Source organism: Megalobrama amblycephala, linkage group LG14, assembly GCF_018812025.1.
Source record: "Megalobrama amblycephala isolate DHTTF-2021 linkage group LG14, ASM1881202v1, whole genome shotgun sequence".
In the NCBI taxonomy this organism is placed as follows: domain Eukaryota; kingdom Metazoa; phylum Chordata; class Actinopteri; order Cypriniformes; family Xenocyprididae; genus Megalobrama; species Megalobrama amblycephala.
The window spans coordinates 18,279,602-18,298,991 of NC_063057.1; the positions used below are offsets into that span (position 1 = coordinate 18,279,602).

Sequence of the window (19,390 nt, forward strand, 5' to 3'; positions counted from 1 at the left end):
GGTTAGAATTTCACCGACCCCTGACTCCCTGACCAATTACTAGCTCTAATTGGGAAAATAAACATGATCCCTGTGCGCTTGTTCTCTGTGCGATGTGATGTTATAGGGTGGAGAGAGCAGGAGGTTCCAGAGGGACTCATTACAGTTGCTGCTTAATGTCGTTCCAATCCGTTTCTGACTCTTCCTTGCAATGCACTTATAATGTACAGACTACAGCTAAACCCATCAATCTGATTTTGGCTAGAGAAATCTGAATAATGCTGTTAATTAATAAAAAAAACTATGTGATAATATAAGCTGTTTTTAATATATAGTATTGCTAAGGTTTATGGATTAGGAACTGGAACAGACCCTTAAAGGGTTAGTTCACCCAAAAATGAAAATAATGTCATTTATTACTCACCCTCATGTCGTTCTACACCCGTAAGACCTTCGTTCATCTTCGGAACACAAATTAAGATATTTTTGATTAAATCTGACGTCTCAGTGAGGCCTGCATTCACAGCAATGGCATTTCCTCTCTCAAGATCCAAAAAGGTACTAAAAACATATTTAAAACAGTAGTTCTACTTTAATATTATAAAGCGACGAGAATATTTTTGTGCGCCAAAAAAACAATATAATGACTTTTCAACAATATAGTGATGGGCCGATTTTAAAACACTGCTTCGGAGCTGTGCGAATCGAATCAGTGATTCGGAGTGCCAAAGTCACGTGATTTCAGCAGTTTAGCCGTTTGATGGGAGATCCGAGTCACTGATTCGATTCGTAAAGCTCCGAAGCAGTGTTTTGAAATCGGCCCATCACTATATTGTTGAGAAGTCATTATTTTGGTTATTTTTGCTCACAAAAAGCCACTTTATAATATTAAGATAGAACCACTGAACTCACATGAACTGATTCAAATATGTTTTTAGTACCTTTATGGATCTTGAGAGAGGAAATGTCATTGCTTTGAATGAAGGCCTGACAGAGCCATCGGATTTAATCAAAAATATCTTAATTTGTGTTGCGAAGATGAATGAAGGCCTTATGGGTGTGGAACGACATGAGGTTGAGTAATAAATGACAGAAATTTCATTTTTGCCCTTTAATCATCTGTTCTACTCTGTTCAATTCTATTCAGTTATATTAGATTAGATTAGATTAGATTTAGATTATATTATATTATTTTTGCATGCACAGACACAATTTGCAATTTCTTCAGAACATTTTATGTTTATGATATCAAAAGAGGGATTTTCACCAAACTTGAGCAGAGGATCAACAAGTATGAGCTGAAGAAAGTGTCTCCATCCACATCCATCCATCATAAACATATTCCACACGGCTCCGGGGGGTTAATAAAGGCCTTCTGAAGTGAAGTGAAGTGAAGTGAAGTGAAGTGAGGTGAAGTGAAGCGAAGCGTTTGTGTAAAAAAAAAAGAAAAAATCCATATTTAACAAGTTATGAAGTAAAATATCTAGCTTCCACCAGAACGCCTTCCGTATTCAACTTATGAAAAAAAAAATGGAACTGGCATCGCGTCAGTTAAGCTTTTTCCGTAACTTCAATAGGGAAGGCTTAGGACGTAGTGTATGTGTTTTGAACTGCGAGAGTTTTACACTATCTTCGTAAGTAGAATATAGAAGGCGGTCTGGCGGATGCCTGATTCTACATATAGCCCCTTTAAGAAAACTATTATTGATTGACCCTAAACAGAGGACAAGCAACAGTGAGAGAGAATCAAGATTTGTTGTGAGCCAGACTTGAACTAGTATTACCTACATGAGCATCAAGGCAACGGTTGAATTGTCGATATACGCCACTGATGTTAGCAAGTAATATCATTGCTTCACATGCTGGAAGCTGACTAACTTTCATCTGTTTGAATAATAAAGCCAGTCAGTAGCGTGTTTGCTTATTGGCAGTGTGTAGTAGCGTAATTGTGGCTGTCATATGCTTTGAGCGGCCATCTGTGTGTAGTACCTCAAAGAGTGTGACTGCTGAGATTTGGGCATTTAAACAAAGCTCACTCCCTCTCTCTCCTGCTGTGGCATGTAGCTCAGTTTGAATCCCTCAGGCTGGGGAAAATGAGATTATTTCAATCTGCTGTTGCCCTTTTAAAACCCTGACTGCTGAATAAGCAGCGAAGCAGCCCGGCCAACAGCAACACGTCTCCCGTACAATGGCAATAATTTTGCTTCGTAGAAATCCGGTCTGAAGTATAAAAGTGGGCTGCTGCTACTAAATCTCACGGTGTTGTTTTTAGTAATCCTGTAATAATATTCATTAAAAAGAGAAAAGACAGCGTTGACTTGCACGAAACGGGTCACTTTACTGTCATGAAGCCATTGCAGGCTGGATGTTATAGGAATTTAGTGCTTGTCTGACAAAAAGTATGTATGTATCATTTGTGGCGATGTCTGAAAATCAGTTGCCATGAGATTAATCCAATGGTTGCTAAAAGTCTTTGGCTATAAATACTCTCATCATGCAACATAGATGAGGCATGGCTAGCGGCAGCACTGTGGTTGAGAAAGCAGGACCCGTACGACAGCGCGCAGACATGAATAAGTAAAACCCTTCACTTTCAGACTCAGAGAAAGAGGCTGGCTGCTTATGACAGCTTGCTCGGCATTTTTGTACTTGAAAGGAAAGCTTTGGGGATTGGTTTGTGTTTATTCGTGGGAAGGGAGTGAGAGCAAAGGGTTTGTGTCTGTTTGAAGGACTGATGCTAAAATGATCTGTGGTTTTGTTATTCTGTGGTAAACAGAGGGAGGATTTTGTAGTGATGTGATTTTACAGTCATTGACAAAGATTCCTATTAGACAGAAAAGATTTTGTGAGTGTTTCTGTTATTCCAAGCTGAATAAGATTCAGACTCCTGCACCTTCATTCATCACAGTAAAATGGAGTCTGGGAGATCTTTAATCTCTATAATCTCTATAATCTTTCAGGTTATAGATGGTCATCTCATTTGGTGCAGGAAATCACTCACTAATTGAGATTCATTTGCCCACTTCATAAATTAATGAATATTCTTGCCCTGTTTCCCAAAGCTGCTTCTTTTTAACTCATTATTGATTCTTTACCACTAGATTAAAAAGACTAAAAAAGATTAAAAAATCTCACAAACCACATCTTTGAACAAATGCTGAAAATTATCATTAAAAAAGTCCATAATTGGTCATATATACAAATAAAAAAAATATTACAACAAAACTATCAGATGGTAGTTCAGTAACAGTTCAGATTCAGTGAGTCATTCCTAAGTTGATCTGATTCTTTTTGACTGATTCACTAGACAAAGCATGTGAAAATACATGAATTGGACTGCATTGGTTCTGCTTTTAGTTGTGATGCATTGTTTGTTTACCGTCTCCAGTAAAATGTAATTTATTTTGCTATTAAGCTGTAGATTAAGCTTGTTTTGATTCAAAAATTCATATGATGGATTGGTAATATTTTCACCAAGACCAGTTTAGCGTAAAGAAGTGCTTGATAGATGCCTATTTTTTTCAATACATCAAATAGATACTGTGCTTTTAAATTTATGAAAGTGATAAATTGCTGATTAAAAAGTTTATAGGTGCTTTTGATACCCTTTTTCTAGGAGTATGTTTGCCTAATTATTTGAAGTCTCCAGTAACACTTTGCAATATCCGACCATATCCTTCATGACTCCCAATATAAGACCCCCTGCCAGCCTTTTGGGTTGTGTTTCCTTCCTGCTGCATTCAAACTATCAATCAAAGTCCACCAAATCCACCATAATCTGACTCTAGACAGTTTAAGGTCAACCAACATGTTTTCTTTCCGTAATAACATTTTGTTTACTCTTGAGCATTTTCTGACTAATCCATCATTATTTGCAATATACAAAGTTTGTTGGTGTGTCTATGTAAATCTCCTCTCTTCTAACTCGAACTCCAGGGATGTTATATAGTAACTAAACAGAGAAAGCTGCTCAGATACTGATTTTGTTGTTCAGCACTTTTAAGTTTTGAACTTGAGCCACAAGCATTTACAGAAGAGCAGAGTAATTATTGCATTTCCACCTGGGATAAACCCTGAAGAGTGCTGCCTCAGTATTTCACTATACCCTTTTGTCCTTTGTCTCTTTAATTCAAAGTTTCTGTAGGACTGTAAGACTTAGGCCCCATTTGCAATAGTGCATTTTCGTTTTAAAACGCATATCTTTTGCTACGGTCACACCTGTCATTTACACTACTCCGCCACATTTGACCCTCGAAAATGGAGACTTTCGAAAACGCTGCAGAGCCGTTTTAGTTTGAAAATGGCAGGGTTGCGTTTGATGAAGACTTTTGAAAACGATGGCGTGGCTGCTCACATTCACTCTGCGTATCCTTGACGGCTGTGTAAACAATTACATGGAGACTGAACTACAATCTTTGCTGGCTTTGTTGCCATTTTTATCAGCCATTGTGCTGTTAAACTTTTTTATATACTGCAGCTATGCACAAAAGTCAACTGTTTACACTTGTACGCACATGCCCAGTGTGCATGAATGGTCATGTGACATGCATTTGGTTATGTAGCGTAGAAGGAGATAGTTTCTGAAATGCTGTAGATGCGCCAGTGTAGACAAGTATTGTTTTAATTTTAAAATGCCATTTTAAAACGAAAATGCATTAGTGTAAACGGGGCCTTAAAGGAATAGTTCACCCAAAAATGAAAATATATTGTTTATCTGCTTTCCCCATGGCATCCAAGATGTAGGTGACTTTGTTTCTTCAGTAGAATACAAATGATGATTTTTAACTCCAACCGTTGCCGTCTGTCAGTCTTATAATGCATGTCAATGGGAATTCCATTTATAAGAGTAAAAAAAAAAAACATGCACAGACAAATCCAAATGAAACTCTGCGGCTTGTGACGACACATTGATGTCCTAAGACATAAAATGATCGGTTTGTGCGAGAAACCTATATCATTTTTTACCTCTAATACACCACTATGTCCAACTGCCTTGAGCATCTGGTGTGTGAGGTCTAAATGCACTCTGACGGCGGAAGTGATCTCTCGCACTCATTGACATATACACGCGAGAGATCAGCATTTTCAGACCTCACACACCGGATGCTCAAGGCAGTTGGACATAGTGGCTCTGACATGGCCATTTTTACCACCGTTAGAGGTTTCTGATGTGCTGGTCCTGATCAATATAGGAGCATGGTTGAGCCATTACCACTTCATCTATGCCAAAACATCTATGTTTTTCTAGAACAAATGATAAAAGAATTAAGCCATTCTTCTTCAGATTGTAGACTATGCTTTTGGGATTCATACTGACTTCTTCATGCAGCATCTGTTTAGATAATGAATTTAATAGGAATACTCTACTAGTGACAAACACTGCTCAAAGTCAGTAAGTAATGGAGTATTAGGATTGATTATTGCCCTGGGGATGTAAACAGAAACACTGTCCGCATAAACAAACAAGAGGTTTCATTAGTGCCCAGACAGAAAACCGGCCTACATTACTACATTATATAATGCCTAACTCAAGGGTTTTCAAACTTTTTGATGACAAAGTTCCTAAATATAAAGATCCTCTTGCAAAGGACTCACATCCTACAATATAAAGTCAGCTATATACTCATTTATGCTGTGTAAAAAAAAAGAAAAAAAGAAAAAAAGTAGTGTGATATATAAAAATGTATGCTGTAGTAAAGTCAAAAGCATCTATCTATATCTATCTATCTATCTATCTATCTATCTATCTATCTATCTATCTATCTATCTATCTATCTATCTATCTATCTATCTATCTATCTATCTATCTATCTATCTATCCATCCTTTTTTGGTCCCCATGAGAAAAACAGCTTATAAACCATACTAACTGTATACAACTGTATACAACAATATATAGTTTGTACAGTATAAAAATCATTTTGTCTATGGAAAATCCCCATAAAATATGGAAACTCAACGTGTATGAGTGTGTGTGTGGTGATTCTCATTTATGTTCATCAACTATCATTTCTACATATTTTATGTCATACAATCAAGAATGCATTTGACTGCCTCTGTGATTGTGGGTTTGTCTGTTTGAGAAACAGAGCCTCTACATCCCTCAGTGGTGCCAGTGTATTGATTTCCAGAAGTAAAGGGGTGTATCTGCAGCTCATGTCTGCGGATTTTGGTGGTGGCTGGTTGTCGGTTTCCTCTGCAATGCAGAAGTCAAACACATTTTTTTTTTCCCACTCAAGCCAATGGAGTGACGTTTGTCTGTCCCTGATTTCATAAGAGATGGCATTGTCATACTCTGCCTCCACAAGGTCATTTCATTCAAACTGATTTGATTAAGCTGTAAAAATATAACAGCTGAAGTACATTTCACATTTTCTTTAATTTGAATGACGCATCTTGTTAAGGCCACTATATGCATTTATTTAATTTATAAATATGAGTCACTAGTTTCCAAAGTATCAGCACATAAAGGTCATCGTGCATCATTTTCCTTGTGTTCCCCGGCATGCAACTTCAAGTTTGACCCTGACTCTGACTTTGATTGGAGTCTGTGTCTTCTGGCAACGCCCCAGTTGGTTGAGGATGTCTGAAGCATTTCTCAGAGTGCATGATGGGCCCTGGGGAGGGGTGAGGTGTGGGGGGTGGGGTGGAGCTGTAAGAAGTGGCGAGATGTCTCTCTTTTCCCTCCAGCCCGTGTTTCGCAACCAAGCAGGTGGGTTGCATTCTTCCTCCATCTTCTTCCCCTTCTTTTTTTCCTCTCTCCTTTGCTTTTTCTTCCTCTCCTGGAGCTACAGCATGACACGGGCAGCTTACAGAAAGCCAGACAGCATCAATCGCAGGGCGGTGAGTTAGTGTTCACCCTTTCACCTGATTCGGTAGCCATCAGTCACTGGTTTTGGGACATACTTTGGTATGTTGGTGACTCTAACAGGCTTGTCACTGTTTGGTTTAATTTAAGCTAAAGCTCTAGATATTAACTTTATGATAATACAAAATACTTTGTTTTCATTATTAAGATTTACTGTTAAACTGGATTATTCTTTATGTTGTGCATTGTGTCTTTATATCAGTGTCAACATTCAAAGACCGCTAAATGTTGTAAATGTTCCCTTTGGGAACCATTTGATTGCAGATATTGTTTCTGTAAATGATTCTCTTTGCAATGAATGTCATAAAAAGAATTAACATGGTGTTGTGGCCTTAAGACTTTTTATGCTAATCTTTGAATTATTGAACTTTTGTGTTTGGGTTTAACTTGATTTATAGATGAAAATGAATGGCTAATGGCTACATGCTCTTAAAAGACTTCATTTGAATGGACTCAGTTGTAGGACTGTTATGCAACCATACAGACGATGGTTAATTTCCCCTGAAAATATGTTGCTTTGCCATAATTAAGCCACAGCATGAAACATATTTAACAGACCAATGGGCACAGCTAGTGATCAAGAAATTGATTTGTTTTGATACACGTTGGAACCAAAAAATGGCTTTATTGAGTGTTATTGTTTCATGGTTCTTTCAACACTGAATATTGCATGAGAATATTAGTGTATGCTTGAATGGACGTTTGCACTGAACATCGAGTTAAAGCGAATGCCGCCACTCATACTGCGAGGCGTTTTAATTAAAAAAAAAACAATAATCCGTGGTTGATATTCAACCAACCAAACACAGGTGCTAGAATCAACAGTCAGAAACACATTTTATGTATATGTTTCAAGTGAAAGGCGAAAATTGCAGCCGTTTTGACTGGGATTGCTGTCATAAATGGACCGGTGTCTAAGGACATGGTCCAGAGACAGCATGTCACCCTGGTCCGACTGTCAGTCACATCACAGATATGACAGCACAGAAAAGAATAAAATATTCAACCCATATGGGCAAGCTTCTAGGGCAGCTCTCTGGAGTCTTTATCCCACTAGCTGCATTAAGTCTGACTGCTTTTATAAAAACTATACTGAATCACAATGGAATCATGTTGTACAGCTCCAGTAAAGTATGCCATATTTTGGTAGTCTGCTGCTTCCTCCACAATTTAGTGCTTGAATACATTTAACTTGGACTGGCACGAAATGGGACAGTGAAGTAAAGCACAGGGCAAGGCTCGGAAAATCTGCTAAGTATCTACTAAGTCACAATTCATTTTAAATAAGAATGAATGGAATGGACAACATGCGTGGCCCTTTTAAAAAAGCAGTGGTTAAGCAAGAAGTGTTTGTCTCACTGTATGCAGAGAATGTAGCCATCCTAACTAACTAACCTGCCTAGTGTATATTGCCTATTCCAGAATCCACTACTGTCTGCATAGGGCATCACATTTCTCAAGAACAATGTACCACCCTAGATATTCACTGGCAGTCGCCCTAAGACTGTTCTGCTGAATTAACTGTGACAAATTTCAATCTAAAAAGCCAAACGAGGTAATTATTCACTAATTCAATTATTCACTAATAAGCATTAACTGACATTTTAGGTGGAATCACCTTGTGTTTTGGTGAACAATCATTATATTTAGCTGAATTTGCATAAGAAGATAGTATTTGCTCCTAAGTGAAGAAAAAGGTAATGCTTTTAAACTGTCAAATTGTTTAAATCTTACTTTAAAGCCATGTAATCTCAAACTGCACTAGAGGGAACTCATTCCCAGCTCATTTTGCTATCGACAATGTGCTTCAATATATAAAATTAGTCACATTTAATTTCTCATGGTCAGTAACTAGAAATATATATTTGAAATGGTGCCCATGTTAATTGTATTAATTCTCAAAACTAAGATATTGAGAATATGAAACATTCAAATCCCCAAAAAACACCAACACCCAAAATTAGATCATGTATTTCCTACTTGCAGCATCCTGTGAAGTCACAAGAAGTGGAGGTTTAGTCACCATTCTGGCTGTATAACAGTGACTGTGCTCTTTTTCTGCTGATGTCACTCTCTCAAAGCAGTGGGCACACTCAGCGGGGAGATAGGTGTGTGGAAACAAGACTGTCAAGGTGACCTTAATCTGTGAGCCCTTGCCAACTAAGATTGAGTACCACAGTTTCAGATGTTTACTATTGCATTGTGGGAGGGTAAATGCAAAGAAGAAGCCCTAGAAAACTCTCAGGCAGGTAAGGTTTCAGTAGAGTGCGTATTAGGGGAAATTGTCAACTGGCCTGGAGTGGTGTTTGGTGGTTATTGATTTGTGTTGGTGGTCCACTTGCAGTGTTAAGCTTCATTTAACATTCGTCTGAACTCAGGACTACAAGCACATCATAGCACCAACAAGTCAATAAACTCTACCCAGGTGTTAAAGAATTAGCTGCTAATGTGCATAAAGTCACTGGATACTGCAGCCATTTCACTCTTGAATAGTGCCATTTAATGTGTAGTTCAGACAGGCACAACCACTGTTGATGTTATTAATAGATTTTGATGTGTACCATGCTTGACATTACAGTTCCAGTTAATTGTATATCAATAGACATATCCTTTATCTATAATAGTTCAATGACTAGAAGATGATTTGGTGAATGAGAAATATCTTTCATTAGTATGATTCTTGAGAAGTTGTTGAGAAATAATTAATGGTATTTGTTTCAGTTGGATACTAATGGAAAACGATACCAGAAAGCTATCAAACTGTTTTGATCACAGATCACAGAATTTAGATTAAATACGCATTTTCCAATAAAAGTGCAAATTCTTCTTGTCATTTAATATTTAAAAAGTGTTCAATAAAATGTAAATGGTTGCTGAGCAGAAAACCGAACACCATCAAACTGGATACTTTCAAAAAATGTTGCAAAAGTTTTAAATTAAGCAGAAGTGGTGGTGGCAACAGCAATATAATGAAAGTTTTTAATAATAAAACAATAATCAAATAATCAAGTATGGTTCATTTGTCTAACTGTTGACTGTTATGTGGCAGCTTCCTTTTTGTGCAGTGAAATATTTGCATACAGTATATCGACTTTTTACAGTGGCTTCAGATGCTCAACTCATCCAATCAGACTTTAGAAGAATCTGTTGTATGATAGACTTTAAATTTCCTCATCTCTAATCTTTAATTTGCATTATTATATAACAGTATCAGATCTCAAGCTAAATGTGTCAAGTGCTCCTGAAGTTAAATAAGGGAGAAACAAGGATGTTGAAAAATCAATAATGATATTTTTAGAGTGATACTCGCACCCACCGAGCCTCTTTCTAATGCAAGAATCTTCAGAAACACCCACATGCTGGTGTTAAGAGCCCTGCGGGGTCTCTCACAATTATTATCCAGTCGCTTTCAGCCTCTCCGAGTTTTCTTTCTTTCTTGCTCTGCCCTGCATACATTATAAAAGTGAAGAGGGAATCTATACTAGCTCGTCAAACATTTCAAGAAGAAGACTAAATGTCCTGGACATGCACGTCTCCTGGGTAGACATGAATATATTGAATTTTAGATGCCAACGTAGTTCTGCAAGCATTACTTAGAATCTTAGAATCGATATGAATAATTGAACTGTAGATATTGACATCAGGAAAAAGGTTTGAATATTTCAGTGATCTCTTATGTCAGATGATGTCGGTAAATGCCAGGATGTTTCTCTTTGTCTTGTCTGAATGGATTTCATGTCGGTATAGCTGTCAATTTAGTCTGTAGAACCGAACAACAAATAGCCACCAGTCATCAGAGAGTTGAATACAAAATATAATCAGATCTGAAGAGTTCATTAAATGTGAGGACATATGCGTCCACACACAATATCAAACAGAGCTCACTTAGCAACACAGGAGAGACAGTATGTGATCAATTTCAGTATATGATTTATCTGGTGTAATAGACAGAAAATTAGTTTGCAATTGACTGGGCCATGTTAAACAAGTCTGTACAATCCTACTTTGGAAGTAATAATAACTTCATATGCATTCACACTCAGCTTTCCTCTTGGAATTTCAACTGGGTCAACAAAGTTGAGGATGTCAAAGCTACTGTTTAATATCCTTCATTAATTAGACACAGTCTGGTAGAGAAATATTGTCAATAGTTAATGAGAATTGAAGCAGAGAAGACTAATTAAGAGAAATAATATGAATAAGATGGTGACAGCGAGTCAACAATAATGGGCTTTGAAATATGAATGAAGGTGTATTGCAATCACATTTTCAGTCCTGGTTCTTATGATGAAAGTTTGGAAAGGTCTAATCAAAGACAAACCTTGTGGGCACAAACTTTCTCTAAATATTTCCAAAAGATACAACCTCGAAAAACCAAACAGAGCAAAAATGGGTCTTGTCCTCAAGGGGGGAAAAAATGGTCTTAAATCAGAATTGTCCTAATTCAATTTAAAAATGATGCACTATATCCTATCCAGGCCTGACAAGTAATTATTTTTCTTTGCACAGTGAAAGCAATAATGCTGCATGATGAACATGGAGTGGGATTTTTGACCAATACGATTTCGGTGCTTAGTGATTTGTAGCACATTGCTGAATGACTGCTAAGGTGTTCTGGGTGGTTGCTAGTTGTTTGCTTACTGGCCCAAGTCAAAAGTACCCACCCTCAAGTCTCAATGATATTCTAGTTCCTAGATACGTACATTAAGTTTGAGCTTAGTGATGCTTTTGGGAATAGGAAGCCCCCCAAATTTAAGGTGTTTTTGTTTATGCTTATATTTTAACACTTTTCTTTCTGTCTCTACAGCTGGGATGACAGTAGTTCGGTCAGCAGTGGTTTGAGTGATACTTTAGATAACATCGGCACTGACGATCTGAATCCACCCACATATTCCGGCATCTCATCTCGCAAGAGCAAAGCAGCACAGGTGTGCATAGGCTCTAGTCTTATATATTTTTTCTCCTCACACACACACTTTTTTATAAATAGCTTTGTATCAGCAGTCTGTCAGTAGGCCACAGCAGATTGAACAGATTGAGAGTTTTGGACATTTTGCTTTGGCTAGTAAGAAAAGTTTGGCCATCTGTCAGACGGATTGCCAATGTGAGATTACTGTGTGTGCACTATATTCTGTGTGTTTGTGTAATTCACAGTCAAATAAAGATACGAACAGACATACCGAGCAGGATGGTAGCAGCTGGGCTGGTGCTGAGGATCTGAAGAAGGTTGATGAAGAGATGGAGCCAGGTATGGACCCTTCCTGCAAGTGGAAGACTTCATCCCCTTCTTCTTCATGTCAGGGTGAGGATGTTGGCCAGAAGACAGGTTTGCCCATGTCTCAAACAGGCTCCTGGAGGAGGGGCATGAGTGCCCAGGTTGGCATCACACCACCACGGACCAAAGGCTCGTCCACCTCTCTCAAAACACCAGGTATCAAAATCTCATACAGTTGTACATTGTAAATATGAAAAGATACTTGTAGTACCATTTGTGGTTTCTCAGATACCCCTTTTTTCACCAACATGAACCAGGCTAGTTCAGAGTTGGTTCGACTGGCAAGCCTTCTAAGAACCAGAAGCCTTTCCACAGGCTAGAGAGCCACCACAGAGCCAGATCTTACGTCACTGTATAGGTCTCATCTTTCCCGGCAGTGCCAAACACACCAACAATAATGCTGTGACTTTGCAAACCTACATTGGCATCCAAACACGGCAAATCCAACATGTTTGTGCAGCTCGCCTTAATTTGCATAGACAGAGATTACAATCGAGCCGCTATTAGCTTGATTAGCTACTATTTCAAAAATGGTGGTCACAAGTTTCTGTTAGTCTGTTGGTCACGGTAGCCCCACCCCCAGCCCCTGACGCAAGCGGTTCTTACTTCTAGACCAGCAATGTTTTGGTGCTACTTACGAACCACTTTTCCTGGTTCAGAGCTGGTGCTTTGGGTGTCGAAAGACAAATAACTGATTTGAAACTTGGCTCTGTCTCTGAACCAGAACTCAAACTGCCTTGGTGGAAAAAGGGGTAAGAGAGAGACAGAATACTTTGGAAAACCTTTAGGTATGCTTTCAAAAATGGCAGTTCTCTCAGGGAACTTTCAAAATGTAGCCCACAAGTTCCTGCAGGGAAGCATGAAAGAAAAGAATCCCTGTTTCCATGTTACAAAACCAAGGGCATATCAGTGATATCTGTCAGTTGGGACATTTTATGCATAGTATTCCAAAGAATTGTTTAGTGTAGCTTCAAAGAGAAGGTAAAATCAAAAAGAGATGAGTTTTTTTGACAGGTTTAAGGGACTGTTGAGTCTTTTTTGTTATCTCAGCCAACTTTTGTAGCTGAAGCTCTGTCAAGCTACTTTTTTGGGACACTCAGTTGGCTTAGAGTACCTTATTTGTGCTGTTTGCTGATTTGTGCAAAAAAGTGCCATTGGCAGAGTGGCTTTGCATTGTACTGGTAATGATTGATTGGGTTGTAAAATTATTTGCAAAAAACTGGCCACCCCTGGCCAGGAGTATTGAATGATTGAGCAGGAGGTACCAGTGCCATAACAAACATCTTTCTGCTGACAGGTAAAACTGATGATGCCAAGGCATCTGAGAAGGGCAAGGCCCCATCTAAGAGCCCAAGCATCCAGCGTTCACCATCAGATGCAGGCAAAAGCAGCGGAGATGAAGGGAAGAAGCCACCCTCAGGCATTGGTCGTCCACCTACCACAAGCTCCTTCGGCTTTAAAAAGATTCCGGGTCCTGCCGGAGCCCTCATCACAGCCAGTGGGGCCACTCTGACCAGTGGCTCTGCAACTCTAGGCAAGGTACCCAAGTCTGCAGGCATTGGGAAGGGTGCAGGTATCGGCAATGAGCGGAAGACTAGTCTGGATGGTGCTCAACACCAGGATGATGCCGTTTTGTTAGGCTGTGGAGGCTCCAAGGTTCCACTCCAGTATCGCTCCCTACCTAGACCGGCAAAGTCATCTAGTGGGGGAAGCAGCGTGGTGGGCCGCAGCGGGCATCGTTCCAGCTCTAGCAGCATTGATTCTAATGTCAGCGGAAAGTCTGCGGGAGGTAGTGGAGGGGTGGTAGGAACCCCAACCAGTACAAAGAGAAGAGACCCTGGGAAAGTAGGGTCAGGACGTTCTAGTCCCATCACCATCAACCAAACGGATAAAGAGAAAGTGGCAGGGTCAGATCAGGAGGGAACGGGATTGTCCACTTCCCCCAAATCCAGTCCCACTTCTACCCAATCGGGACTCAGACAGCCAGGCTCCAAATACCCAGACATTGCATCCCCCACATTCCGCAGGTAACCGACTTTCTTTCTGAATAAAATGACTGGGGTAATGGGAGGACAAGAAAAGTTAGACAAAGATGACACAAGGCAGACATAAGGCAGAGATAAGATTAAAATATGAAAGCAAAGTAGGCAGTTAGCTTGAGACAAATGGACAAAGGCAGACAGTAAGAAAGAACAATTGCTTTTTGTGGTTTGGCTCACTCCTGTGATGTCGTGACCTCTTGGCCAGCATGGAGGACTGTTTCAGCATGTTTCCTTAGCAAGTATGTGAGATGGAAGCGAGCTGCCTCAGGCTGCGTTGCATTGCTGATTTGATCCACCAGTGAGTTTAGGCTTACCTCAGAGATCCAGGAAATTTTGTGATGGATTATGGAGCTCATTGCTTTAGTCATAGTCATAGCCTTCTGTCTTACTCTTGTATTTCCCCCAGCCACCATTAGACGACCTGAAATCTTGTCAGCAGCCCACAAATAATCTGATGAATAGATAAGGATGTAATCTACTGTAAATCAGTGGTTCTCAACTGGTTTTGCTTCACAACTAGATTTCACAATGAACATTAAGGGATGACACATGTAGCCAAAAAATGTGCAAATTTATTAACCGTAACATAAGCCTTTAAAAAGTTAAGCCTGTTTAATTTGCACAATTATACAGTTAGTTTCATTTTTTTTAATGCATTTAGCATTTTATGTCCCTGTTGCCTGTGACTTTGCTGTCTGTGAGTCTCATAACAGCCTGCAACCCATTTTTGAGACTCTAAATCACGTTGCAGCTTTAGCAGTCTGTCTTAGCACCTCTCTTCTACATCAGAGGACAGTTGCACATGAGACGAATTAGGGTCATAGTGCCACCTGGTGGTTTTGGAATGTAAGTGCCTATTTGGAAACACTCCTCAGGGAGCATGATTTGCCATTCTGATCAGACTCAATTCAGAGCTGATTAAAGCAGATGGAGTGTGCATATTTCCAGCACGCTGATCTCTGTATTATTAGGTGTGTCCATTTAAAAACATGTCTACATGCTCTGCTCCATGAAGCCGAAGTGTATAGCTGGATTTGCTTGCCTCAGCCTGTTATTGCTGGAGCCATACAGTAACCATGGGCAGATTCACCACTGAAAGCATATTTGATTATGTGCAAGGAGTAGAAGATGACCAATGAAATTATGCTGGCAACTGAGTGATGACACTTTGTTTTTAAGTGAGATTACATTCATAGGGCCTCTTTCATGAAAGAACAAATTTTGTGTAAACCGTTTCTGAAATCAACTCGATTCATTGCGACAATTTACATAAGCAAGGTTTTGTCTTGTTTTCAATTTGCCCAGGTTGTTTGGCAGTAAGACCAGCAGTAAACCCAGTTCCCCCGGCACCCCTGACTCTGGTAAATGCCCATCAGCACTGGGCAGTCCTCATGGCACACTGGCGCGGCAGGCCAGCCTGGATTCACCCTCCTCAGGAACAGGTAGTCTGGGCAGCATGGGTGGGCAAAGCGGAGGCAGCAGCCCGCTGTACGGCAAAACGCCTGACCTCGGCACTGACTCCCCAGCCTCTAGTCCAGCATCTGGCCTCTCTCTGCCCTCTAATGCCCGGCCTTGGCCTCCAAACCTCAGCAGTTCCTCTGCAGGCAGTAAAGACACACTAAGCTGCCATAGTATGACTAGTTTACACACAAGCTCAGAGTCCATAGACCTGCCACTCCCACATCACCATGGGCCAAAAGTCACCCGCACGGGCAGTGTCAAGTCCACCCTGTCTGAGGGGTAAGTGAAGATCCATATGGCATTATTTAAATGATAAGATAACAATGTATTGATTTATAAAAGGCATATTACATGATATGTTTAATGAAATAATGGATTATTAGTTATGTCTTGATATGATCAATCTGCCTGTTTGTCGTAGATAACTCTCTTATTTTTCTTCTGTTTTAATAGCATGCCTCTTGACAGAAACACTCTCCCCAAAAAGGGATTAAGGTACTAATATAACCACCATCCATGTAATTGTCCTCATAAATATGTTTTTGTTTCTGTTCTCACCTCCATCAAGTAACTAGCATTAATATTCTCATCAACTGCAGCTTTTGAATTTGTGTCACTCACCCAGTACATGTGTACATCTATATACTTGGATTTAGAGATTGAAGCCCCTAACCCTAAATACTAAACACTGGCACATCATCTTGTACAGTTTGTGCTACAGACATAAATGATATCATGTGGCTTTTTGATTAGAGGTATGCGAATTGCATTTCGAAAACAAGCGAAGAAAACCTGTAGACTTGCTCTACCATTCAGCAAGAATGCATTAAACTGATCAAAACTGATTTCTGAAAGATCACGTGACACTGAAGGCTAGAGTAATACTTTGCCATCGCAGAAATCAATTACATTTTACAATATTTAAAGATAGAATACAATTATTTTAAATTGTAATGATATTTTTCAATACTACTGTTTTACTGTGTTTTTGAACAATTAGACACTTCGGCAACATGCTGACAACAACCCACAGTACTGGTAGTTGTTGGCAAAATGTTTTACATATCCGCAGTGGCTGTCAAGCTGTGTGACTCACCAGTTTTCCATTTATTAACACATTTAGCAAGAGACAACCACAGAAACAGCAACATAATGCTCTTAAGAAGCAATTAAATATTCACAGAGATAAGCGCAGCATTTAAATGAAATCAGATTGTTGTGTCCAAACCACTCTGCAGTTATGGTAAAAGATAAACTGCAGAAATGCTACATGCTTGTGACCTTCTATTTACAGTTAAATCGCAATGTGAGCAAATCATCCAGGTCACAATATGATATTTCAATACTGAAGGCCCGGGTCAGCAGTGATGTGTGCACTGAAGATAGTCCAGTCAAGCAGATCCACGTGATCTCCATTAGTTTTATGGAAACTGTCTTTGAAGCATGCTAAGTCTGCCCACTGCCTAAAGCTATTACTGCAGAATAATGGATGCAAGACTGTGTGGGCAGTTATTATCATCAAGATTTATTGTATAAATCATTTTTTTACGCCCTATCACAGCTGGAGATTTAGTGCTTTTAGTTTAATAGACTCAACAGTTGCAATTATTTTCCAAAAAAAATTTTTTTGGGGGGGACACACTGCATTTTGGGAATATATTACCTTGTAGAATGGCTAAAACAGTCCATTTTCCTCCAATCAGGTACCCTCCATCCTCCAGGCAGACATCACATGAGGAAGGAAAGGAATGGTTGCGTTCTCATTCCACTGGAGGTCTGCAGGACACAGGAAGTCCACTTTCACCACCGGGCACAACCAGCACCGGCGCTGGAAAATACCACTACTCAAACTTGTGTATGTAAACATACAGTGCCCTCCACAATTATTGACACCCTTAGTAAATATGAGCAAAGGTGGATGTGAAAATAAATCTGCATTGTTTATCCTTTTGATCTTTCATTCAAAAAAATCACAAAATTCTAACCTTTCATTGAAGGAAAACAGTTGAAAGTGAGGGGAAACTCACATTATGAAATAAATGTTTTTCTCCAATACATGTTGGCCACAATTATTGGCACCCCTAGAAATTCTTATGAGTAAAATATCTCTGAAGTATATTCCCATTCATATTTACATTTTTTTTAGCATACCAGGGTGACTAGGAGCATGAAATTGTCCAGCTATGACTTCCTGTTCGACAGGAATATAAACATGAGGAAACACAAATGCCAAATTCCTGTAATCATTCATCACAATGAGTAAAACCAAAGAATATAGTTCTGATGTGCAGCAGAAGATTGTTGAGCTTCACAAAATAGAAAGTGGCTGTAAGAAAATACCTAAAACATTGAAAATCCCCATTTCCACTATCAGGGCAATAATTAAGAAGTTCCAATCAACTAAACATGTTACAAATCTGCCTGGAAGAGGACGTGTGTCTAAATCGTCCTAATGTGCGGTGAGGAGGAGAGTTTGAGTGGCCAAAGACTCTCCAAGGATCACAGCTGAAGAATTGCAGAGATTAGTTGAGTCTTGAGTCTCAGAAAGCCTAAAAAAATTATCAAACAACACCTACATCCCCACAAGATGTTCGGGAGGCTTTCAAGAAACAATCATCCAGAAACAATCTCTAGCATATTCAGTTGTCAGACAAGACTGGAACTTCAAACAGGACCAGCTTCTATGGTCAGATGAAACTAAAAAAAGAGCTTTTTGGCAGCAAACCCACCAGATGGGTTTGGTGCACACATGGATAAAAAGTACCCCATGCCCACGGTTAAATATACTGCTGGATCTTTAATGTTGTGGGCCTATTTTTCTGCTAGAGGTCATGGACATCTTGTTCAGATTCTATCAAATACCAACATATAAAAAATCAAAACCTGACCGCTTCTGCTAGAAATCCAATAATGGGCTCTGGTTGGATCTTCCATCAGGAAAACAAACATCAAATCCAACACAAAAATGGGTCACTGAGCACAGAATGAAGCTTCTGCCATGGCCATACCAGTCCCCTGACCTGAACCCTAAAGAGAATGAGTGGAGTGAACTGAAGAGAAGAAGCACCAGCATGGAGCTGGAATCTGAAGGATCTGGAGAGATTCTGTATGAAGGAATGGTCTCTGATCTTTTGTCAGGTGTTCTCCAAACTCATCAGGCATTATAGGTGAAGACTCAGAGCTGTTATCTTGGCAAAAGGAGGTTGCAAAAAGAATTGAATAAAAGGGTGCCAATAATTGTGGTCAACGTGTTTTGGAGAAAAAGATTTATTTCATAATGTGAGTTTCCCCCCACTTTCAGTTATTTTCCTTAAATGAAAGGTTATAATTTTTTGAATTCAAAATGATAAACAATGCAGATTTATTTTCACAGCTGCTTTTGCTCATAATTACTAAGGGTGCCAATAATTGTTGAGGGCACTGTATATCATATCTGATTTATACTTTACAGTACAATTTTTCATTATACCATAAACAGATTTTGAGATCAATTATAATTTTGTGACATCCTGACATTTGTGTTGCAGTGAGTCCCACCAGTATGTCACAGTTTAATCTTCCCAGCACCAGTATGAGCCGCTCCAACAGTATTCCAGCACAGGACTCGTTCGAGCTGTATGGGGAGGGACACACTTTGGGCGGCAGTGCCACCTCGCTGGAGGAACGGCCACGCGGGATGAGCCGGTCCGGCTCCTTCCGAGACAGCACTGATGAAGGTTAGTATTGCGGTTAATTAGTTGCAGAATTCATTTATTTATTTACATCT

General features: G+C 39.5%; 1 protein-coding gene across 27 annotated transcripts in view; it reads left to right on the plus strand.

The window, feature by feature from the left end:
• The window catches only part of nav3 (neuron navigator 3), a 387,003-nt gene that overhangs the window by 332,244 nt on the left and 35,369 nt on the right, over positions 1–19,390 (plus strand). For all 27 annotated transcript variants that reach the window (XM_048155140.1, XM_048155118.1, XM_048155120.1 and 24 more), the window contains 7 exons: positions 11,654–11,774; positions 12,001–12,277; positions 13,419–14,148; positions 15,469–15,903; positions 16,078–16,119; positions 17,328–17,479; positions 19,152–19,340. In XM_048155140.1, the coding sequence (XP_048011097.1) occupies positions 11,654–11,774; positions 12,001–12,277; positions 13,419–14,148; positions 15,469–15,903; positions 16,078–16,119; positions 17,328–17,479; positions 19,152–19,340 (1,946 nt within the window). The remainder of the gene's footprint in view (positions 1–11,653; positions 11,775–12,000; positions 12,278–13,418; positions 14,149–15,468; positions 15,904–16,077; positions 16,120–17,327; positions 17,480–19,151; positions 19,341–19,390) is intronic.